At 37.8% G+C, this 24,951-nt stretch overlaps 1 protein-coding gene across 1 annotated transcript in view; it reads left to right on the forward strand.

The window, feature by feature from the left end:
* Positions 1–24,951, forward strand: part of LOC150106180 (ionotropic receptor 93a-like) — a 125,023-nt gene that overhangs the window by 53,790 nt on the left and 46,282 nt on the right. The window contains exons 2-4 of the mRNA XM_090392947.1: positions 15,473–15,634; positions 16,696–16,953; positions 24,159–24,376. Of these exons, the coding sequence (XP_090249073.1) occupies positions 15,473–15,634; positions 16,696–16,953; positions 24,159–24,376 (638 nt within the window). The remainder of the gene's footprint in view (positions 1–15,472; positions 15,635–16,695; positions 16,954–24,158; positions 24,377–24,951) is intronic.

Consider the following 24,951-nt stretch of genomic DNA (forward strand, 5'->3'; position numbering starts at 1 on the left):
ACCCCGCGTGGTGTTTGAATCTCGCAGAAGGCAAATATGCGTGCGACTGTTTCTCGCTCTCGGCGAACTTAGAAGAACAGCAACCGCGGCGTCGATTTTCTCTCTATTGGAATGACCTGAATACGAATCGAGTGGGGGGAGGACACGAGGAACCCAGCGTAGTTGTAAGGTTTTTACAGCTGTGCGTACGTTAGCTGGTTTCACATGCTGAAGCAGTTTTAACTCCGAAAATAAATTGGATTTTCATTGCCTTAAACCTAAAAGCATTATGTTGCTAATAGAATAAAAAGAGGCCTCGTGCTAAAATAAATAAACATAAATATGTTTATGCTTATTTAAACACAATGCAAATACGTGGACATGCAATTCAATTGATGCTTCGGTCTTCCAGCTTTTATTATATACACACGAATGTTTCTGATATCTCACAGGGTCCCACCTGCGAGCGAATAAAACGTGTTTCAGCAAGACAAACTGCTGTGTCTTGAGGTGGAAGTTCGAAGATATTATGACAGAAATGCACGAGGAAGGTCGAAAACGTTTATTACCGCAAGGCAGCAGAATTGCCACCAATATTTACTTCGCATTTCAGCCTCTGAAATGGCTTGAATCTATTCATGGAAAACTGTGTGGAATTCAAGCGACATCTGTTCACTCAAAATGGCCTTTAAGCGCAAATAAAAGCATATTCGCCTCGTGGTTTTTGTTGCTTCAATGTTAACTGTAAATGAGCCCAATCTACAATCATAAAATCTAAAGAAAACTGTTTAAAATGCAAGGAGAATACTGAAACTATTCTTGAAACAGTTTCAAAAAACCAACAGTTAACAACGCTTAAAGGAATATGTGGTATCCCCAGTATCTGGAGATCGAAAATCATTTTTGGGAATATTCGGAGCAGCTTATTATAACCCAGAGCGCATGCATTGTGGAGTTAGGATTATAGAGAAAAACTAAAGTTCCCATTGAAGAACTTTCACCTGATTTTGAAAACAAAAATAAAAACTTATTCCATATTGAAGATGAGGAGCAAGAAGATTTATTATATATTCCGCAATTTAAATATTTAATCAAAATACTAATTTATGCTTTTACGGTAATATATATTTTAGTAATTATGCACGGGTAGATCATAGAAAACTGGAATTGAAATATCAAATGCACTTAAGCCGAAAGGAAGGAATTCATAAAAAGATTCAAATAGATAATAATTATAATTTAAAAAAAAAACTGAATTTGTTCATTACTAACGATTGCATCTACTCATTCACTACAGCAAACGTTGAAAGCAAATCTGGAAACTCTTTCAGAGTTTTAAGGACTAAAACATAAAAATATTTTAAAACTAATAAGAATTTAGAACATGATGGGTCTCAGAGGACGTAGTTGGATTGAGGGTTTGGTCCCAATGTTTGAGAATGTTAGGAATTGTAGGATGGGAAGGAGATTAACGAGTACCTGAGTTATGCCTATTAAGATGGGTGATAATGGGTCAGGTTTCAGGAGTTGTCTGAATTCTTATCAGGCTGGTGGTCGGTTATGACGCACGTTCAATAATGTCAGAAACATCAGGAATTAAAAGGAATTGTTAGCATTAATAAATGCAAATGAACCAAAACTTGTTGACCTAAGTTAGACTCGATTGGCAGAAATGGATCTTCTTACGATAGAACAGAATGTGACGAGTACACTGTATTAGGGAAGGCAGGCCGAGTAAGAAGGAATTGCTAATGATTGCAAATGAATTATAGCCCACTGAGTAGTAGTACACAATGTGAGCAGTTTATCCAAACGTTTTGAGGCTGTTTGGTATGAAGTAGAAATTTGCGGGATAAAATGTGTAGTTGGGAGCTACTGTAGATCAGGGTGAACCGGAAGAACTGCACAGGCAATTTAACAGAAATTAATTAACAGAATTATCCTCACGGGTGATTTTAACTATGGAGAAAGTGGCCAACTGGGCTGAACAGGCTACAGATGTAAGTATACCGAAAAAGCTAGGAAGTAGCTTGTTGTCTTTATACAACTGGCAACTGTGGGGTGGAACAAGGCGTCATCGCTGGAAGCTGAAAAAGAATGTGGTCAAGAAGGTGAGACCCATTTCATGATGTGCAGGGAATGAATGGAATAAGTCACCAGTGGACATTGTGAGTGCTTCATCGGTGGATTTTTTAAGGGGATAATTCCTTAATACTTGTATATCTCCTTAAAAACATGAAGGCGTCTGCATATAATTCTTATCACAGACCTATGACAGTGACTTCAGTAGAAGTAAGTAAAGAAGAAATGAACAAATTGTATGAAAGTTTATTTATTAAACATATAAACATAATATTCTTTTAATATTCAGATTTAGATTACATCCAACTTTTAAAAGAAAAAAACAGATTAGTTAGTAGCGTTATGGGTCGAAATAAATCCAGTCTTATCTATTCTTCACAAGAAAAAATTACACGCAAGGCTACTGTTCAAAATGAATCCGCGTTATGTACTGCACTATAAATCAATGAAAACTATTTTAAACAAGGTTCGGGAAAGTTATGGACTCGATGGGAGCGCATTTGGTGGAACCGAGAAGGTCCATCAAACCGTTGGTAGTTGAACGAATTCTTGAGCGAAAAGGAATCGGGTGAGTGCTAACGCGTAAAATGAGGAAATGCCAAATTCTTGCGTTTTAAGAGACGATGAAGAGATTTCTAGCAATTCTTTCCCCTCAAAACTGCTCTCGCCTTACTTATGAAACAGTTGCGAGCTTTCACTTATAATTGTGAGGATGCACGTGCAGTAATAAATAAAGCATTTAAAAGGCTTCAGATACGTGGCCTTTATGAGATCCAAATCCGCTTCGCAAAACATTGGAATAAATATTACAGCGTAACCCATTGCTAAATATCTGCGGATGGGAATGAAGAAAACTTTTAAACTGTGCCTTTCTTGGAAATTCGGTAAAGACAAACACGCGTTTAATTAAACAGCGAAGAAAGCTTCGATCGAAATTAAAGCAAATATTAACAACTAAACATAATCATCGACTATAAATAAATAAAAGTACTTAAACCTTCTCCTTCGGAACAATTCTCTTGAATTCCCAATAAAATGTGTAAAAAGTTTAATATTTGATATTCATCATGCTGACAAAACATCGTTTGTCTGATTAGGAAAACACGAAGCACAGACCATTGTTTTTTGCACGGAGGGGAAAAAATTGAGAAATCAGAACTCGATCAAGGAATGAAAAATTGTAAACAGACGAGTTATCGTCAGATGGGCGGATTGTATATACTAGGACTAAAATTAATGAGCTCACAGAACGAAAGGGGGCTCTGTAAATTGGATAATTTGAACTATGAAGCAGCTTGATTACACATCGGAGTGGAAAGATGTCAGAAGAATAAAAGACATTGCTGTTAACAGTTCTCTGCTGAATTGTCCACGATTATTCCTCCATTCTCCTCCAAAATCATTGAAACAAGAGCCACAGCGAATCAACACCCTTTTACAGTCCATCTCGAAACACCCCCAATCAAATTCACTGCCTCCTCCTTCATCCTATCTACTTCTGTCTCTCTCGCTCTGCCAACCCTCAGCTGTTCAAGCAGTGTGAATAGACTCCTCCTTTCTTCTATTCCTCTTGCTACGCGGCGCTAATGTTCTATAGGTCTTGTGGCCTTTCGTGTGTGGATCAGATATAAACACAACCGTTCTGGTGTCTTTTGCTTCCGTCTAAAGGAAGCGAAAGTCACCCGAACGGTTGCTTTTGCATTTCCTCACGCAAAAAATGCTCTTTCATCTTTTACATGAGTACTTCATTTCTCCAGGATATGGTGACGTCATTAACGTGGTAGAGCATTCTCCTCCCATCCCAGGAGGGGAAATGATTGATATTTCCAAACGCCAAGCTTGAGGCAATATAGCAACGTAAGAATATATTTTAAGATAAGTGATTTGGTATCATAACATATTATATTTTACAATTTAACATGTTATACTGTTATAATATTATATTAATATTATTATGTTAGCAGGGTAGTAGAGTTTTTCATCCCCCATACAGACAAATCGGCTCTTCAGAACACACGCAATTTCTTCTTCTTCTCCCATAGTCCTAAATGAACCGTTGGGTCATTCATGGCTGGTAGGTGATACTCTTTGCTAGCCTCCTTCCGATCGTCTCGGTCTCTTGTTCTTGATGTCAGTTGGGAAAAGGAGGAATTTGTCCATTTTTTGATGTTATCAGTCCATTTTAATCGAGGTCGGCCCCTAACCCTTGATCCCGGAACGATTCCTTCTAGGGTTTGCTTTGGAATGCCATTAGCCCTCTCAACATGTCCGAACCATTTCATCTGTCTTCTTCTGATGACTGTCAGAATATTTCCCCTTTTCTCCCATCTATTGAGTTTTTCATTGGTTTCGTGAGCGGTATAGGGAATCCTCAAAAGTCTTCTAAGTTTTCATTTCGAAAGACAGGAGTATCCTCTCATCTTCCTTCAATAAAATCCAGGCCTCACAACCATACAAGAGGACAGAATTCACTAAGGTGCCAATTAGTCAGTCTGGTTGTGATTGCTATTCTGTTATCTCCCCACAATGGTTTTAACTTCTGCAGGGCCTCGGTTGCCTTAGCAATTCGGTATTTAACGTCGGTTTTTGAACGACCATCTTGACTCAACGTGCTTCCTAGATAAGTGAACTGCTTTATATTCTCAATTTGCTTATTGCCAATTTGTATCTTTAAGAATTCAATGTCTAATTTTGAGGTTATCATTGTTTTGTTTTTTGTAGGTTTATGTATAATCCATATTTTTTTAATGTTCCGAAAACACGGCTGGTTATCTCTTGTAATTCTTCTTCACTTTCTGCCAGAAGATCGATATCGTCAGTGAAACGTAAGTTATTTATTCTTAGTCCGCCAACTACTATTCCAGTGTCATATTCATAAAGAGCTTCATCTGTGACATATTCCAGAAAACAATTAAAAAGAAGAGGGTACAAGATGCATTCCTGTCTTACCCCCCCCCCCGTTCTGCCTTGAACGGTTCACTGCTGTAATTTTAATTTCAATTCTCATATCATCAGATGAGGAATAAATAGATTTAATAATCCTAATGATTTTGTTGTCAATACCATAATGTTCTAAAATTTTCCATAATGCTTCGTGCCATATTGAGTCAAAAGCTTTTTTAAGGTCTAAGAAGTTGTGACAGATTATTTTGTTATGTTCTATGTATTTTTCGCCTAGTATGTGTATTGTAAAATTTTGGTCGATTGTACTTCTGGACTTCCGGCAACCTGCTTGTTCATCTGATAGTCTGTTTTCTATTTTCTTTTCGATTCTTGACAATCGTATTTTTAACAGGATTTTGCTTGGATGACTAATAAGGCTTATTGTTCTATAGTTGCTACATTTATTGCTGTGTCCCTTTTTAGGGATAGGTACAAAGACAGAAGTCAGCCAATCAGAAGGCCAAGTCTCTGTATTCTATACGTCCTGGAATAAATTTAGCAAGGTGTCTATGATGATGTCACCTTCTTCGCGTATCAGTTCCACTGTGACACCATCACATCCCGGTGATTTTCCAATTTTTGAGGAGCTAACTGCTGCAATAACTTCTTTTAATATCGGGTAATCTCCTAGCAAAATTCCATCCAAAATATCATCGGTCAGTTGAGGGTCCTTTTGAAAAAGCTTGGTTGCGTAACATTTCCATCTATCAATTATTTTCTGGTTATCCGTGATAGGAGTTCCCTCTTCTATGCTCCAATTAATTGCAGTAAAAGGTTTGGTTAGCTTATTGATAATTTGAAAAGCACTTTTAGAATTATTTTTATTTAAGCTCTCTTCTATATTTTTGCATTCATCCAATATCCATAAGTTTCTAGCATGTTTGATTTCTTTTTTAATAATCTTAGTAATATTTTTATACTGTTCTCTATTATCACCGCTATTAATATGAGATTTCAAATATCTTCTTTTGTCGCATAGGTCCAAAATATTTTTTTGGTTATCCATAGTTTATTTATTTTCCTTTTGTATCCAAGGATTTCTTCAGCTGTCTCAGTTATCTTTTGTGAGAAGCATTTGGTTTTAGATTCGATACTATTATGTTTCTTGAAGCTTGTGTCAAAAATTTGTTTTAATTTGTATTTATATAGTGTATTTATTTGGGGATCTTTTAATTTTTCTATATTATATCTTTTACGAGTTGATTTTGTAGGTAATCTTTCCCTCATTTTCATATTCACAGTTTCGATAACCATATTTACCATCATGGGAAGTCCATGTCCATCTTCTGGAAGGTTTATGGGGAAATAGAGTGTTAGTAATGGTAAGTTCATTTTGTGAGGCAAAATTGATCAATCAAAACCCGTAGCCATATGTTACGGCAAATGGAAGATAATCCTTGCCGATGTCTGTTCCAATTTTGGCATTCCAATCGCCCTGTACAATCAAAAGGTCTTTTCTATTCACTCTGGTGATTGTTGCATTAAGTTGACAATAAAACTCCTCTACTTCGGAGTCCTCGTGATCTGTGGTTGGGGCATAACCTGTATGATTGTGATATTGAGTGGTTATCCTCTCAGGTGGACTAGAGAAATTCTGCTATTGATAAGGTTGAATTCCATGACAGAATTTCGTGATGATTTGTGTATCAAAAACCCGACACCTTCTTTTCCGCTGCAGTCACATCCAGAGTAAAAAAGCAAATGTCCTTCATCTGTTGTTAGTTCTCCTGTTTTGGGCCATCGAATTTCACAAAGTCCCATAACAGTTCATTTATATCTTTTTAGTTCGTGTTGTAGTAATTTGAGTTGACCTGATTGTAGTAGTCCTAATATTCCAAGTTCCGGTCATTAAATGGTTGTGGAGTCTGAATCTGGATCCAGTTTTTCCATTATTTTTGTCAGTGATAGTGGTAGCGCCAATCGCTAACTTCGCATTGCCACCCCTGGAGCTGCCACCAAATGGCAACGCGGACCTTGTTGAACAGGGCGACGTCCGAGTCGGCATGGTGTGCTGTGTTAAATCCTTCGCCATGAATGTCTAATGGGCAGTAAATTAAGACAGATGGTGCAATCTCCTCTTCTGTCTTCGCCTGCTAGCATTTAGCTGGGCATAGTGGGATAGCCTTCACGCCTTCGGAGGCCCAACCAGGAGTAATGATACTCCCGACGTGCTTCGCCCATCCCGCCTAGGGCCACCACCCCGCCATGGTGAGGCAGCATAGTAGACTTGGGGGGGGGGGGGAATTTACAAACAAAAAATACTAGTTGTTTTTGTGGTGGGCAGTACATGGCGTTGATGTAGATGATTGGTAGTAGAGGTTCAGTGTAGTGGTGGAAATGGAAAGTTGTACAGTTGGTGTCCTCCCGCGATGGGTCATCAGCCTTCTTGGAGGTGTCACGAATACGGCAACTGCTACTACTACTAATAATAATATTATTATTATTATTATTTTGTGTTTTGTGATTTCACAAAAGAACTTCTACGGTACTTTTGTGAGATCACATGAGATACCCACGCAACTCAACAACCTACCAAGAAATTTCAAAGACGTGGACAGCTACAGAACGTTAAAACACGAACTCTGAAAAACATACCAACAAAGTGAATTTACCATTAACACTGATATACACATCACAAATCACCAGCATCCAATGCCTACATCCCATACATAAACAGTAACAACAACATAAAGGGTGAAGACTAATCCCACTCTCTTCATAAAAGCTAATCCAAGCTTCGAAGTAGGTGGGATTAACTCGCCTCACTCATCTACACGTAATCCTCATAATCAAAGAATGCAGATTATGTAATAAAACAGTCAGTAAAGTATATATCAATAATGATATTTAAAAAAATGTATATATGTAAATACAATTTTTTTTTTATTCCAGAGTTAGTCGATCTCTGGCACGGGCAAGCGGGTTTTTCCTCCAGGAAACTAGAGTTTTTCATCCCTTAAACTTAAGAAAATCGACCGTAGTAGTACCCCACGTTATGTCAGACAGTAACATATCTTGTTAGGATTAGGTACCAAGAGATGGCAGCACTTGTTTTCCAGCCTCTTCATCGGTGGCTGCTATAATTAGTGATAACCATGGGCCAACTATCTCTGATTGGCTACCGGTGGAGATTGAACTTCCCACTCAGTCTCCAAAAGCTAGATAGGGTTAAAAGGCCTCGCTTACTCCCTATAAGGGAATAAAAGGCGTTAGCTGATTTATTTATTTATATATTTATATATGTAAATAGGCTGTGTAATAATAAGCTATGATATTGTTATTGAAAAAAAAAAATATGTACATTTATATTAAAAAAAAACACTGTAATCTACATTTGCATTGAACAGAAAATGTAATAGTATACTTTATTGTATATAGGAAAATACTCTGTAAGATGATAAATTAAAATGTTATCAGAGAAAAAAAAATTAATAATAATAATATTTTATTGTTATAGTATAGCGATATAATTCGCATATTGTTTTTCCTACGACCCCACGAGTGTAAAGGGAAATGACGCAAGAGAATTATGCTTTCTGAACTTTTGCAGTAAGAAGTCACGAAATACATCTATTCCCCCCCCCCCAAAAAAAAGCAAGAAAGAGTCGAGAAAGTATGCGTATTGAAGTAGAAACGATTCTATAAAAGAGTTGCGTATTCCTTTGTGTATAACTCTGGATAAAAGGACCAGCATGTTTTTTTTAATCTAAGAACACCGTTTACTTTCAAATAATATAAACCAGGCCGTAGAGTGAAGGGAATACACTTGCCCAGTATGAAAGACCCCCCCCCCCCCCATCATCAGCCGGATACACAAGTCAAGGCCAAAAAAAAGTATTCCCGAATTCTGCTTTGACCTATGTGGACGTAAACTCGTTCAATCCCGGAGAGGAACTCATCGCACGACACTGATACCGCCGATTTCTCTACGGAATCAATTAATATGCATCGCAACCATCGCTACGCACAGACATATAACACTGTAAGCTGCAAATGCAATCCATGAAGTATTACAATCACACCCGTGGAATTACGCACTTAAAATTTGATAATGAGTTTTATAAACATCACTGAAGTTGACTATTAAAAAAGTGGGACTTCAACTCTGGAAACCCCCCCCCAAAAAATAAAAAAATAAAAACAAAATAAATAATACCGTATTATTCATTTTGTACCCTATTAACATGGTACGAAGCCGATATTAAGAAATTCGGGAACGGCAGGGAATATTTGAACTTGAATAAGAATATTGAGATTTTGTTTCGAATAACCAACTGCGTGCGTTTAGAAATTAATTCCACAGCAGTAAATTCAACGGACGTGCATTCAGCGTGTGAACTGACGGGACTGCTTTTGCTCGTCATTTACACACCTGGCAACCACGCAGATGAGCTGCTGCTCCACAGAAACAGATCGTCCACATTGCAAAAGAGTGACGCCTTCTTAGGACGTTTAAATGCGGTCCATTTAACCAATAAAATTTCAAAAAACGTCGATGCAATTTAGGTGTGTTTGAGGACTCGCAGAGTTTACAACACTATTTTATCCATTCCTAAACTTCGTATCATATTTTGGTGCTGAACATGAGATAAAGAGTTCCACCGCTAGGATCCATTTGTGGGGAGGGGGGCTATGGGGGTCATCCTGCAAATAATGCCTGGGTCACCTCTTCAATTAGAATAAACGCAATTTTAAACACAGATTGAATATTAGGAATCGAAATGCACGAAGTAAAAAGAATGGCTTAATGTGTGCTTATTTACATCAAAATTACTTTTGGTTCAGCGTTTTATGACGCATCGATGGAGATCACCGCTGCTGTTGGAGGACGCGATTTTTAACGATTCTTTAAAAAGTCGTCATTCAAATCACTTTTCGATGCTCAGTTTTGTTTTCATCGCTTTACATGAACATTCAAGTGCACTAATTTCTGGACACCAGATGCGAGTATTGCTGATTGTAGACATTTTTTTTCTTCTCCGTTCGTGTTCTTAAAGTCGTATGTTAATGTTTTACACAAAACAAATTGTTTGCGGTTGTTACGAAACTGATAAATACTGAAAAATTGGTACCGATTTGTTTTTATCCACTTTCCTAATTCGATGCGACACAAACCACCCTCACTGATTATATCAATATTCGCACTCGTTCACTTTTATTATGGCTTGCGCAAGGGCGTGTCTGCCGTAGCGATGTCTCTGCGGGCCATAGTTTAATGGTTCACGCAAGAGGAAAACAATCGCTTTGTCCGTCAAATAACCAAGCTGCACTGATATGTATAAGAACCTCCCTCAAAGTGTTTCTTTGAGCCAGCTCTTCATCTCCGGCTAAATAACCTTCAAAGAAGGCAAGCGAAACGTCCATTAGCAGTAACAGGAACAAGCTCGCCAGATGGCTGCCGTTCTCATTAGAAATTGGCTTATCCTTTATCTTACATGCTTAGAATTGTTTCGAAACCTGAAGCTGTGTGGACCTTTCATTACGAGTCGATCCGGAAGTAAGCGAACGATGTTACGGTAAAAGGAGCCGGTCGTCTCCATGTGTTTACTTACTTGAGCAAGTCCTTATCGATTGTCCCTTGTAATAAAAGCAGTAATTATTACACTTTCAGCTGGAACGAGAAGTTTTGCATTTATTTCACTTTCTAGAACTTTGTTACGGAGTGCGAGGATTTTGCTTTATCAAACTCAAAACCTGCTGTCAATCGACGACTGCAGGTAACGCAGTAGAATTTGTGTTAGAACGCGTGCATTTGTTTTAAATTCAAATCGCTTCCCACTTTAAAAACTGCTGGCGTCATACATAAATTTTCTTTTAATTTAAGATTAAAAAAATTAGAAAGCTTTATATATTGAAGTGAAGTCTTCTGAAGTATCTTCTCTCGTTTCGATGTCACGTTTTGAGTAGAGAATTCATAATTATTGAAACGGTTTCACTGAAGGAAGCTGATGATAAAAAAAACATCAAAAAGTGGCCATCAAAAAGTAGCCTTTTTGATGGCCAATGCTGATGGAAAAGACCGAAGGCGAAGTTGCTTTTGGAATTATGGCCAAGCAACCAAGTCTACGGCCAGTGTTAATTGCGCGCATGCTGTAGTCGGTTTGCTGTTTTGCGGGTGCAAAACACTCTCATTCCCATATAAGACCTGCTAGCTCACCATCACTCGAGAAGCTCTTCAGAAGGCTCTTCCAGTCACAAAGGAGATTCGATCCGAGATCTTTCTTACCAAAGGGTATAATCGTTACCGAATCGCCTAGGGGTGAGGGAACTACAATTTGCGGATTAACGAACGAGAATTTGATCCAGCTACGAGACATATTCGGACATAAAAACATAACGAATGATGCCGATTTTAAAGGTGTTTCATTTACTACACCGTTTTCTCCCCCTTCCCTATTGGGGCGAGTTGAGCCCCCTCATGGGGGTTAAGTATTTATGGCTGTAGATCGGTGTGTTCATGGGACCGGTTTGCCGCTTGCGGGATGAAAAACCCCAGTTTATCTGGGGGTTTTCATCCCGCAAGCGGCAAACCGGTCCAACAAGCGCCAAACCCCAGATAAACTGGGTTTTTTCACTGGGGCTCCACGCCCAAGACTGGCTAACGTGGCTATGGCTGAGGAAGATCCTTAAGCTCCCCACGTCGGCGACGGGAATCGAACCCAGGACACTCCTTCCCCAGGCATATGGTTGCGAAGCGCATAGCCGCTAGGCTAACCGCGCGGACACTAATAGTACTACATTAAGTGATTTATATACAGTAAATTCCCGAGTTAGTCGATCTCTGGCACGGGCAAGCGGGTTTTTTCTCCAGGAAACTCGGGTTTTTCGTCCCGTAAACTCAAGAAAATTGACCGTAGAACCCACATTATTTCAGACATTAAATACGAGTGATAGGGACCACGAGATGGCGGCACTTGTTGAGCCGTCTCTCTTCACTGCGCGCCACTTAATTAGTGATAGCCTTGGACCAGCTATCTCTGATTGGCTACCAGTGGAGATTGAACTGCCCACTCAGTCTCTAAAAGTTAGATAGGGCTAAATGGCCTCGCATACTCCCTATGTACGGGAATAAAAAGGCTTCAGCGGAGAACCACTCTTGAAACGTCAATAGACAGGTTCGAAAGAGTCTGCAAAAAACCAAGCCTAAAATGGATCAGCTCACTTCCACTCTAATGTGTTCCAAGGCTGTTTTAAGTTCGCTTTCTTACAGTGATGTTTTTTCTGCATATTGTTTACGTATTTATTTTTTGTAAATCTGCTCAGATTGTTTGTGCTCCTTGTGCTATACAGAGACATTATTTCGGTAATTAAAATAATTGGCTCAAAATAATTCCGGAGTTTTCTTTTTGTTTCTTCTACATCGTGAAAGATTTCTGCCAGGCTCTCTGTGGGCTCACGATGGATCCCTTTTCTCCCCCCCCCAACTACATACTTCTGACGAGCCGTCAGTGATATCAATAAAACATGGACGCATATTCTAATAGATCCATAATTCGGCAATAATTATTCTGAACAGCAAACTGATGACAATGAGCTGTTTTGATGAAAATTCAAATACATTCCATATACTCGCATTTGGTGTCCAGAAATGATAGTGCACTTAAAATGTTCATGTAAAGCAATGAAAACTGAGCATCGAATAGTGAATTAAATCTCATGGTGAAAATATATTCTTCCTCCTTTTATTAGTAATCACTGATCAACAGCGACATTTTCTTGCATAAATGACGACAGTCGCGTTCTAATTCACACGAAACTCGTGGAATGTGAATGATTGCCGCGCCTTTAATCTAAAAATGATGGACAAACATTCCGAATCCTAACCGATGAGACTGCTTATGAAAAACAAACTTACTTTCAGGTTCCCCCTCTTAAAACATTTGAAGAGGGAGAACACAACAAGTCGCATAAAATAAAAAAAAAGGGAAACGAGTTGTTATTAGCCATTCAGAGTCGCCAATATCAAACAGCACACGAGCAGAGTGATTTGACTAACTGAGACGCAACATATTCGGAAAATGCCGATTTTAAACTCGGGTTTCGATTCGTTCAAAACGTACTTTCCCAAAATCCACTTCGCTAACGATCCCCCTTCCCCGTTCCTTTAGCGGTGGGGTCCCCAGTTTACGAAGCAATCTTCGCTATCACACGGATGCATCGATGATTGACGGAACAAAATGGATTCACAATTCAGCGCGAGGCTTACTCGATCCATCACTGCGATGAGACGTGAACTAATCTTAGATGCACCGCACTGAGATTTTACTCTCAATAAAAAAAAAATAATAATAAATAAAAAAGATTGTTAGAAGGCTGAATATTGAACGGAGGATCATAAAGATTCAAAGCGAGTTTCATTAATAAAAAAGAAATGCATCATCCAGAGCTGGAACAGAATAAGTGAACTGATTACATTCGCAATTCAAAATACAATCCAAAAGATAAAAACAAAACGGTGAATATGGATTCACCTGCAAATTTCATTACAGGCGAATCGACCTTCACCTCCGTCCGTAAGTCTCCGTTCTGCTAATAATTAGGGCGTCTTGTGCTGCTATTACAAAGCGTCGAATATGTTGCGCCCGTCGTTCACAGAGTCGATGTCCCATCGAACGTACGACAAGAGGCCGTTTGACATTATGCAGAAAAGCTGCGAGTCCGGGTTCTTCTTTCGGCTGTTTTGGAGAGGAGAAGGAAAGAACCGAAGTATCTGGAAGGGAAATCCCTCCCACTCCTATGAAAGGGTAGGATTTCCCTCGTACAGAGCGTAATCTCAGACGAGATTCGAACCAGCCTGGCAGGAACCCTACGAAGGCATTTATGAGCACGCATCGCTTTCGTATCGCGCTGCAGCGATTACTGCGCAACATTTGCCGCTGCGTAATTCGATTCGAGGCATTCGAATGTTTTTTGCCTTTTTCCATTCCGCTCCCTTTAATCCGTTTGATAGAAGCCAACAGACTGCGTGTTCGAATCCGCCTTTTGCGATTTTTTTTCAGATGAATTTCATCGCTCCGGGCAAGACCATCGCCAGGCCGCCTCTCGGAGGCCTTCGAAGCAAGTTTCAAGCACTACACTGTTGCTCTCCAGAGAAGCATTCCTGGATTCTTTAACCCCCCCCCTCCCATTTAACGAAGGGTAGGTTCGAAGTCTTTTGGGATCAGATTCGCAGAGAAACTAAGCAACTCTGCGGAAACTGCTTTGGAATCCAAGAAGTCGCAAGAACTTTCACAGAAATTATTAATATCTTCTTTATGACCCATCCATCTTCTACATAACACTTGTATACATCACGAACAGCTTTTTTCCACGTAAGAAGCATTCCCGATTCCTTTACATAACCGATGGATTCATTTTTTTTTATTTCTTTGACCCCATTTCGCAACTTGTAGCGGCTCTGATCATCAACATTTCATTTCGTTTTCTTTTTTTCCCCTGCAGGCGGAGGAAAACATTAACGATCTGCTTTGAAATGCATATTTATGCAGTGTTTGTTCCATTTGTGTGCAGAAAAACGATCGATTTGGTCGGTAAATAAAATAAATGTTGCTCACGGCTACTAACTGCGACCTTGTATGAACACCGTGGCGATTTATCTACGGCTTGATAACGAAGCATGATCAATGAATGTGCAGCGAGTGGCACGACGTCGAAACTCGAACCGGAATCGATTGCTTCATCCAGATGGGAAAGGGGTGGACTTGAGAACGATGCACGCACTCCTCTGTAACCATAGAAACAGCAGTGGCTGTTGCTAACAGGGGAAAAACATCACGTGAAGGGTGCCGTTCTTGGAAGCGGAAATTATCGGATTAATTAATGAATTAAGAAGGCCACCTTTGTTTAACTGACTTCCAACTCAAACTCTTGAATCCACTAAAAAAACTCGCTCTCAAGTACTTCAACGGAAGTCGGTTTTGACCAGCGTTTAAAATATGATGGGCGAACCATGAGACAATGTCAACGAAGGATTTTTCTCTTTAACACTTTCATTGCCAAGCTGAAAATTGGAATTTCGTGTGGTAGCCAAATTTTTTTTATTTTTTTATTTAGTTAGCGACGTCAACGCGATAGCGCGTGATCGGCCGTTTGGTGAGAACTCGCATCGCGCGATTGGCAATGAACGTGTTAAAGAGAGAAGTGGTTGCTTATATTTCCGGTAAGATGGTTCAATCAATCGATCAACCCGCTGCCAAAGTAAATTTGTTTCCTCTAGTTAGGGTTTCATTCTTCCTTTAGTTCGTCTTTAGTACTATAGAACCTCACTTTCAACCCATTTCATATCACAGATAACCAAGTTGGTGGTCGGTCGGTCTCTCTCTCTCTCACCACACACACACACACACACACACACACACACACACACACACACAGGGAAGTGAAAATCATTTACTTCTTAAAATATCAACTGAAATAATAAAATACCGGATTCTGTGTAGGACGTTAAATAATTGATTTTCTCGTGCAGGTCTCCTCGTCGATTTAGAAGTGAGCACAGCGGGATACAATCCAAAGAAAGAAGTGAAAGAATTGCAAAGCATCTTTCAGGCCAGCGCCACTCCGGTCAAAGTACAATGGATTGACGACGACAGCTATGTGTTTGTTAACGATTTTGTGGAAGAATATCCAGGTCAGTTTTTTTTAATTATTTTTTTAAAATAAACTTTAATAAAAAAATATACACTTGTTTCTTCGTGTGTGTTACGCTAAACACAGTCTTTTTCATGGAAGTTGCGATTCTGCGAATCTTTCCGCTTGCGAGGCTCGGGATTAGTATTTTATAATCATGTTAATCGTTCAACGTTGTGCTTTCTCTGAAAGAAGAAATGTGGGGCGTAGAAAACGGAAGTAGTAAGAACTCAATCTGACCGACCCCCAATTGTTCCCACAAGACGTGACACTACTTTCAAGGTGAAAAGCGACTCGCAGTCCACTGAGGCCATTAAGAATTCGTAATAAAAGCCAATTAAAGCCACATTTCCGCCATAAATTACTTTGTAGCTTATTTTATTAAATGCCAACAACAGAAGCTGAAAACAAACACATTAATATATTGGAAATGTAATCAAACTAAAATTATTCTTTAAAACTACCGTTTCCCTTCCTTGATAGTCATCGTTTCGGAAGCCTTCATAAAATCGACTAAAATTGCACGGCCTTTCGGGTTTTCCAAACCACAAATTTCCACATCAAATTGATTGGCGACCTTGACCCTCCTTCATTTTCAGAGGGAGGCCATCACCAAGAAAGTCGCCGCAGAATCGTTACACTTGAAATGAACTGCCAGATACTTGAGCTCGTGTTTCAGATGTGCGGTAAAAAAAAGAGAGAGAGGTCCTAAAGAATGGATAGCATTTTTTATTCAAATAAGAGCAAATGGGCAAAATAACGCACGCAACTAATGATCAGTTTACTAGGGAGATGCATTATTATTTACATTATTATTTATTATTATTTTCATTATTATCTGTGCAGTATTATTTACTTATTTGTTAATACGAGTTTATTAGCGAGCGTAGCTTACAATGCAAATTTCTCATCGGTCCAGTAATTAACTCCCACAAGTTCACCAGAAGAAGAAGCTTTAGAGAACATTCCTTTGGCGTTCTCTCTATCCTCTTTCGGCTTTTTTTACTGTTAAATCTATGCTGAAATACGCCCAACGATTGACAGTTTTTCTTCTCCTTCCAGGTAATAAACTTACGGCAATCCTGTCGGTGTTCGACTGCCCAGGAACGAAGAAAGCTTACGATGAAGTACGAGAGAAATATCCTACTGTGGTGTACTTGCCAGTGCTCGATCGAGGATGCGTTCGACCTTCCCCAGACCAAGGAATTGGCTTTCCCTACATCAACAGCTTTTCTGATGTCGTTCCCTTAATCGCGGATCTGCGAGAGAGCGAAGTGAGCACCTGGCAGGACGTGGTGCTTCTACATGACGACACTGTGGGTAAGTAAGGGGTTATCATTCTCAGCTGGGTGTCTCCAAAATATTATGGTTTGGTTCAATTTTGAGAGAGAGATCGTCCCACTAATAGTGTGGCGATCTCTCTCTCTCTGTTCTCTACTGTGTCATATATTCAGCTGCAAAACTGGTAGAACAAACGCTTAAAATGAATTTAAGGTGATTTGATTTTATTGAGTTGAAATATAACTCTGGATAAAAGAAACTGTCAAGTCCTGTGGTAACTTTCCTGACGCTGGGTTTCAGAACAAACGCAGTGGATATGAGGTTTGATTCTGCGTTCTAACTGAGGAGGGTTTTTGTGTGCGTGTGTGTGTGTGTGTGCGGATTCCAGAGTTGGTTGTGCTTTGCCATAGTTGAAAGTGGTTGGAACTGCGGCTAAAATTATGAGGTACAATTGCTTCTGCTTTCCACTACTGGTTTGCCTGATTTTTTGAGAGGGGAGGAGTGAAAAAGAGTGGAGGAGGAAGCCTCCCGCCTAAGCATGAGATCGGATAACTCACTTTCATCTGAAAATCTTTCCAGTGAAATGAAACTGTAGCGTTCTTGCGATGGTGGTGTTCATCCATGTATCTAAGTAGCGTGGTTTTTTTTTGTTGTTGTTGTTTTCCTCACCACAGGAACCAGATTGTAATTGCTATCTACAGATCGGTGAAATCATTCGGCAGTAACACTTGCATTTTACGAAGATCGTAAAGCGATCCTCTCATACACCTCCAAAATTATTTCGTTTCTTTAGACGCATGGCTAAGCACCTTTTATTGATTTGTGTAGGACCTCCGTAACACAGTTGGAAGAACTACGTGCGCCCTTTAAGTAGAGAAAAGAAAACCTCATCATTAAGAATAATAAAAAAATCTAGTTTTTTTATCATTCTTTAAAACAGGCAAATCCAACGGAAAACACAATAAATTAAATAATAATAATAATAATAATAAGCATTTGCAAAGTAGATTGGCGTATATGCGGGGTGAGTGGCCTCCTGCGATTCCATGGAGGTGCTACGTAATAATTATTTTTGGATCACTTTGCGGTTAAGAAAGAGTATGGCGAAGAAAAAAAAAACAGTACTGAATAATTACACATTATGATATGAACATCTACAACTATCGACGTAAGTCGAATAAAGCATTAACGAAGGTAGATTACGTGCTCGAAATGGGCACCTTGTCTTTTAAGACAGGTTTCTAGCGCATGTGAAGGTTCTTTCTCACTTGGAGAACAAGGGTTGGGATATCAGCTGGAGATATCGTGCAATTTTATCCCTTACTTCAAGGTTTGAAGGTGGGTCATGGTAGAGTAGCCATTTACTTGGACCACTTGCTCTGCCAGCTCCGTATGAACGAAAATAATGCTCAGCAATAAACGTCTTTTCTTCCAACACCAACTGCATGCACATTAATAGAAGATACGTGTAGAATCTACGTCATTACATTTAGATATAGCAATCGAACAGCATATGTCATAGTGCGTATATTGAAGGGTGGGTAGGTCGAAGTTCAGTACTGTTTTTTTTGCGCCATATTGTAGTAACGCCTGACGCTAGAAACTCACGACAACATAGAGGGACCAAAGTACGAGATGAGAACAGAGTGGCAAGGTCGGCTATTAAAGCAGGGGAATGGGACGTTCTTTGATCTGGAAAATGTAATTGCATTACGAAAAAAATAGATATCGTGGGAAAGGATGACCTCATAATGGTGGATGTCTCGTAAACAAACGTGTCCAGAATGAGAAGAAAGAAAGAACAGTTCGATATCACATCACAGTCGCTGTCTGAAAATAAGGGTTGGGTGTAGTCCATGAGAGAGAGAGAGCGCCAGCTAACCATGCTCCGGATTGTAAATGTCTGCCAGCATTTTATATACGATAAGTCAGTTGCCGTATTAAATTTCTTGCGGCCAACTGAAGACGGGTCGGAAGTAAAATATTTTAATGATGAATGGTTGGTACAAGAACTTTCTTCAAGTCACTCATTAAATATGCCACCAAGAATGTGTTGTTGTTGCAGATAAGAGGAAAACAAGACGGCCAAAAAGCAGATGCGTTTTCTTTAAAAAAGACTCTAAAATGAAATAATTTCGAAGAAGCCACTTGGGCATATCTTTAAGGGGACATTGTAAAAGTTTTATGCAACCAATAAATGCAAGCATTTTGAAAGATTTATATTTTTACGGGATGTTAATTCCATAAAATGGTTGGCCAAATTCGGTCATTTTGAAAGAAACATAAGAAAGTAACAAATCCAACTTCTTCAGAGTAATAATAATACTAATGGAAGGAAGGGCAACCCCTGTCTGTATCTTTTACAAAATACAACAAGACTTCGGCGAGGTCTTTGGTTTTCTGAGAACAAGATATCACCCAAATTTTATATTTTCATAATTCTTTATCTTAAGCTTGATTTGAGAAACAAAAATCAAGAAACGATTTAAAATCTGCTGCTGTTCTGGTTCAGTTTCCGTATTTTAAGGGTCGATTATTATATAAAATGTTATCTAACTATTAAAACAATAATGAACTTATTCCAGGCAATCATGGAAAGATCCGTTTCGCAAATCTTTAAAAAGTAACTCATGCAAAGAAGAAAAAAATTTTCAAAACTTTCCTAAATGAATGAAGATCATCTCATCGAAGATCAGTTCATAACTCATCGTGTTTTTTTTTTTTTCATTCTTTCTTAAAATATGCCTACGTATATCACTAAGAAAATTTCTTAATTTCGTTCGTGCATAGTGACTTTGTGGATTCTTTCAACCAATGGTGTTCACTGCCCTGGACAGGTTGTGCCAGCACATTAGCAACGAACGCCATTGAACACGAATTTAGTTAGTGCAGAGCTATCCTTCGATGAAAGAACAGCTACGTACAAGCAGCTAAAGTAGCTGTTGAAGCCTACTTGAAAATGGATGAAAATTCGCGATGTACACTTTCAAATTTTATAGCTAAACAAGTTTAGGTGTGGCAGTCCTAACCTTGTCTTCCGTCCATTGAGTATGTCAGTAACAGTGCCATGCAGATGCTTCTCCTAGTTTGGATCGAACCTAGTAATTGTAGTGATCAGTGGCCAGGAAAAAATAACACCGAACATTTTTGACCCCCTAGACCAGGGGTGGGGAACCCTTGGCACGCGTGACTCGACTTTTTTCCAGCACGAAACCCAGGACTCACCTTAAAAAATGATTAAATAAATACATATTCAATATCTGAATTGTATATTTTAACTTAATATAATACAATTTTATTAAGTAGAAAGATACCAAATAAAAATGCAATAAAAAAAACAAACACTATGAACTGCTTTAGTAATAATAAGTAATAAGAAAATGAAGCAAGCATTCTATTTGCATCTATCTCCGCGATATACTGGCGTATAAGTTTCGTCCCGTTTAGTTGTTGATCATTCGCCAGGCAGCCAGACGCGACATCTTTACCATCATTTTATATTTTTTTCCGTGTTTCGTAAAGAATTTATCCGTTTTCTAAAAGTGTGTGGATTTGGATTTAATTAAATCGTAAGTCATTAAAATATGGACTGGAAGTATTTATTGTCAATTAATTTGTATAATTTATTATATATAAATGCATTTTTTTACATTGCCATAAACATAAGTTATTGTTTAAGTTATGTGAAATGTATTATCAATATTCAGGATTATGAAGTGTTATCTGCGCGTGATTAGATGGCATGCGTACCCTTCTCTTTCATTTGCATATGTGTAGGTAGACTTATAATAGTACTCATTTTTGGTTTGCTTAAACTTCGTAGGTGCATGCAGAGAGTGATTATGATGAGATTTTCTGATTCTAAATCATAATTTTTGTCAGTGTCCATAAGTCTCTGTCCACATTTTTACATACATACATATATATATACATACATATATATACATACATATATATATATATATATATATATATATGTAGAAAGTATTTTTACCTTGGGTATAAATATGTTAAAGATACCAAGCAATTTTAAACCTGGTTTTACTCCCTTTCCCAAGTAATATATATATATTATTTCCCAAGTAATATATATATATATATATAATCATTATCATATATTTTTATTTGCTTTCTGCCCTTTACAGATTGCACAGAATCACAACCACCATCAAAGAAACATAGACATTCAAATGAAGAAGATATTAGAGAATTTAAAGAGCATTTTATGTTCCGAATCAGTTGTTTGTAGGACTTCTTCTATAAAGAAACATTTTGAAACTGTTCATAAGAACTTACCAATAAAAGTGAGCAAGAACAAAGAAAAATTTCGTGAACTGAGCAAGACAAAAAAAAAAAAAAAGCAGTCCTATACGTTGATGAAATTTATTTCAGGTAGGCCTAGTTCCAACTTAGTTGCTGCCAGTTTCGGGGTTTAAAAAGTTATTACCCAACATGGAAAACCACTAATTGATGGGGAGTATATTAAAGAAGCATGGCTAGAATGTGCTCCTTTCCTTCTTGACAATCTTCCAAAAAAAGTAAAAATTATTCACCGCATTAAAGATTTGTCTGTGAGTATAAAAACAGTTAAGGATAGAATACTTAAGTTGGAAAGGAATACAGCAGAATAATAAATAAAAAAATCTGGCTTCATGTAAGTTCTTTTCTACTTGTGTTGATGAGAGTACAGACATTACATCATCAGCTAGGCTAGCAATCTTTGCTCGATTTTGCAGGGTTGACGAATTATTCAAAGAGGTTATTAACCTTGTAACATTACCTGAGCATATCAGTGGGGTTAAAACATGCAGAGCAGTTAGGAAAGAATTATTTATTCGGCAAATTGATATTTCAAAAGTGGTATCCATCACAACAGATGGTGCGCCCAGCATGATTGGTAAAGAACCAAGATTTGTAAATCTGTTTGCAAAACATGTTGATCATCCACTGATAGGTTTTCATTGCATCATAGATGAGGAGATTTTATGTGCAAAAGTTGGCCTAAAGGAACTTCAAGAAGTGATACAAACAGTAACCAAGGTTGCTAATTACGTTTCTGCTCGTGCTTTGAATAAAAGACAATTTCAGAATCTACTGAATGAGGTGGATTCGGTAGACAAAGGACTATTAATGTACAACAATGTTCGTTGGCTTAGTCGAGGTCTTGTTGGGAAAATATTTGTTGCATGCCTGGATTAATAAACAAATGTCTTATAAAGAAATGTATAACATTGTGTGGGTTTGTAAGCTGATATTTTTTGCAGATTTTTGAGAACATTTAAGTGACTTGAACCTTAAACAACAGGGCTCTGATAAGACTCTTGATGTTATGTTTGATGACATAAATGCATTTGAAATGAATCTGAGGGTTTTAAGAGGGATGTAGACAGTGAGAGATTTAGATATATTCCTAACCTAAAGAAATACATCAATGATCTCCCAAAAGGATGACAAAACAGACCGCCAATGTCTTCAAAATCTATTTTTAAACGTCATTATGTTAACTGTTGAGCAGTTCTCTCTAGCATTTGTTAATTTAAGAGAATTAGAAGAGACTGCAAAATTTATCAAGTTTTCAGACATTTATAACACTCGATGAATTAAACTTGCAGGTGTTTTTGTGGATAAACATGGGTGATTTTGAAATGCAGTTCATTGATTTTCAAAGTAGCTCATTTGGAGGCAGAAATTTGTTGACCTCAGAATTGACTTGAAAAATATTGAAAAGCACCGATTAGAGACAGGAGTAACATAGAGAAGTGCAGAAAACGATGAATACTATTCCAGAAACTTGTGCATTTTTAAAAACCCTTGCAACAGCATTAGTATCCATTTTTGCATCTACATATTCTTGAGAATCATTGTTCTCAGCGATGAACTTTGTTAAGTCTCGTAATAGGAGTAGCCTTACAGATGAAACTAGCAGCGCATGAATATCCCTAAAGGATACAAATTATAAACCCGATATAAATGATCTGTCACCAGGAATGCAGCAGCTGAAGTCTCATTGATGCTAAATAAAAAAAACATCAAGTATTTTGCTTTCACTAGTTTTGATTTGATGTTTTCTGCTAAAATGGTAAAGATTAAGTTCTGTTTAATATAATATTATTGTAGGTAAAATAACTTTTTATTTGATCGGTAATTTTTATGTATTACTTGTAAGGGATTAAGAATTAATAAACGAATATCTTTAATTTTATTTTCTTTTATTGTGTTTATTTAGTTAACTAAAACGATTATGAGATTGTGCACTGCAATATATTGGAACAACTTGAAAAAAAACTTATGTCTGATTGATCTTTATACAAAAAAATCAGAATTATTGTTGTTTTCTCTTTTGCTGATGTTAAAATTGAGTCTTTAAATTGTGTTTCTTTATATGGCAGCTAGAATTACACTTAAAGGCAAATGAAAAATACCCACGCTATCAAGAGGGTAGAAGGACTTAAGTAAAAGTTACGTCATCAGTTTTTACATTCATTCAATCTTACATGACTTCTAATAATCACTCTTACAATATTCTTTGATATTACCGCTCTAGTGTGATTTTTGATTATTTGAAAAGATTCTTCCAATACTTAAAAGACACAAATAATAATATGTTCCCCAAATTTTCGGTTGGTACATGAGAAAATTTTGCATCCAAGATTTGGCGATTTTGGCAAGCACACTTAAAAAAGTTGCCCACCCCTGGTCTAGACATTCCTATTGTGCTTACACTGTGGAGATTTTGTCGAAAGGATCCAATTAAGTGTTGGTATTAAAGTGTATCATATCTCTCTCTCTCTCTCTCTCTCTTCACACACACACACACACACACTGCAAGTGATGTGGCAGTATCATTTAAGACAGTGGGAGTGCCTGAATATTTTATCTCAAATTTTGCAGGAACCTTCTAATGGAGATAACGGATCCAAATATGGTGCACTGTTTATGAACATTTAGTGGAGAGCAGCATCTCTCATCACAGTCAACTGTCTGTGATGTATTGAGGTTTGTGAAAAGGAAGAGTTTACAAACCTTCAGGTGACAGAAGACTTTTTGCAGTAATGTTACACGCACAGTAAACTCTGTATTTCCATGTATGCAAACTCCTTTTTTTTTCTTTCTTTTTCGCAGAGCAATTTTGTATTCCTTGTAGAATTTTAAGTATTGAAAAATACCATTCCCACCAATAAAAAGAGGTTTAACAAATGCAAAGAAAAATAGTTTATGCAGAATTAATTTCGTTTCTGTTGCAGACCTAAACTCCCTGGAAACTATCGTTTCGATATTCATGGCTCCCGGGAATACGCACAGACCGACAACCGTCACATCGTTCAACTTGTGTTTAGGAGGAAGTTGCAAGGAAATGGAAAAAACGACAAAAGAAACACTGAAGCCATTTGCAGAAACCGAATTCCCCAATTATTTCCTCATTCTTGGAAAGCCAGAAACTCTCAAGGAAGTAAAAAGCAAGGTTAGCGTTTAACTTTCATCTCAACAAAACAAAAGAATTCTTTTGCAGAAATTATTTTCAAAGAATTTAGCAGAATGTTTAGAAAATGTATTTTTTTGCTGTACGACAGTTCAAAAAGTTTCCCGAAAAGAGATTTGTGTATTTATGCGCTGAAGATGTCAATAAATAAAAGTTTGCTAAGAACGGTATTTAAATACCTTTTTTTTAATCTTTCTGGATTTTTGAACTCCTGTGGTTAATGTTGCAGAATTTCAGACTTCCGCTTTTCCATATCAAAGATACAAAAATGAACTTCAATACAAAATAAAAATTCCAGATAAATTTATCTTACTGTAATTTGAATTGCTTTTGCCCCTGTAAACTAACAAGACTGGTTGATGAGGGAAATGCCATTTTTTTATTTTGCAAAAGCATTTCAGATGCCACATTACAATCTAATATTTAAGATGCAATTTAGTAAGATTTGAATATTAAGTTGAGGAAGTGGATTGGCAGTCGCAGAGATGTCAAAGGATTGTGTTTGGGGGAGCAATATCAGGAAAAAAGTAAAGTTACCAGTGGAGTTCAGCAGGGCT

This window comes from Typopeltis vanoorti, chromosome 5 (genome assembly GCF_054136105.1).
Source record: "Typopeltis vanoorti isolate ZY-2024b chromosome 5, IOZ_Tvanoo_1.0, whole genome shotgun sequence".
NCBI lineage: Eukaryota > Metazoa > Arthropoda > Arachnida > Uropygi > Thelyphonidae > Typopeltis > Typopeltis vanoorti.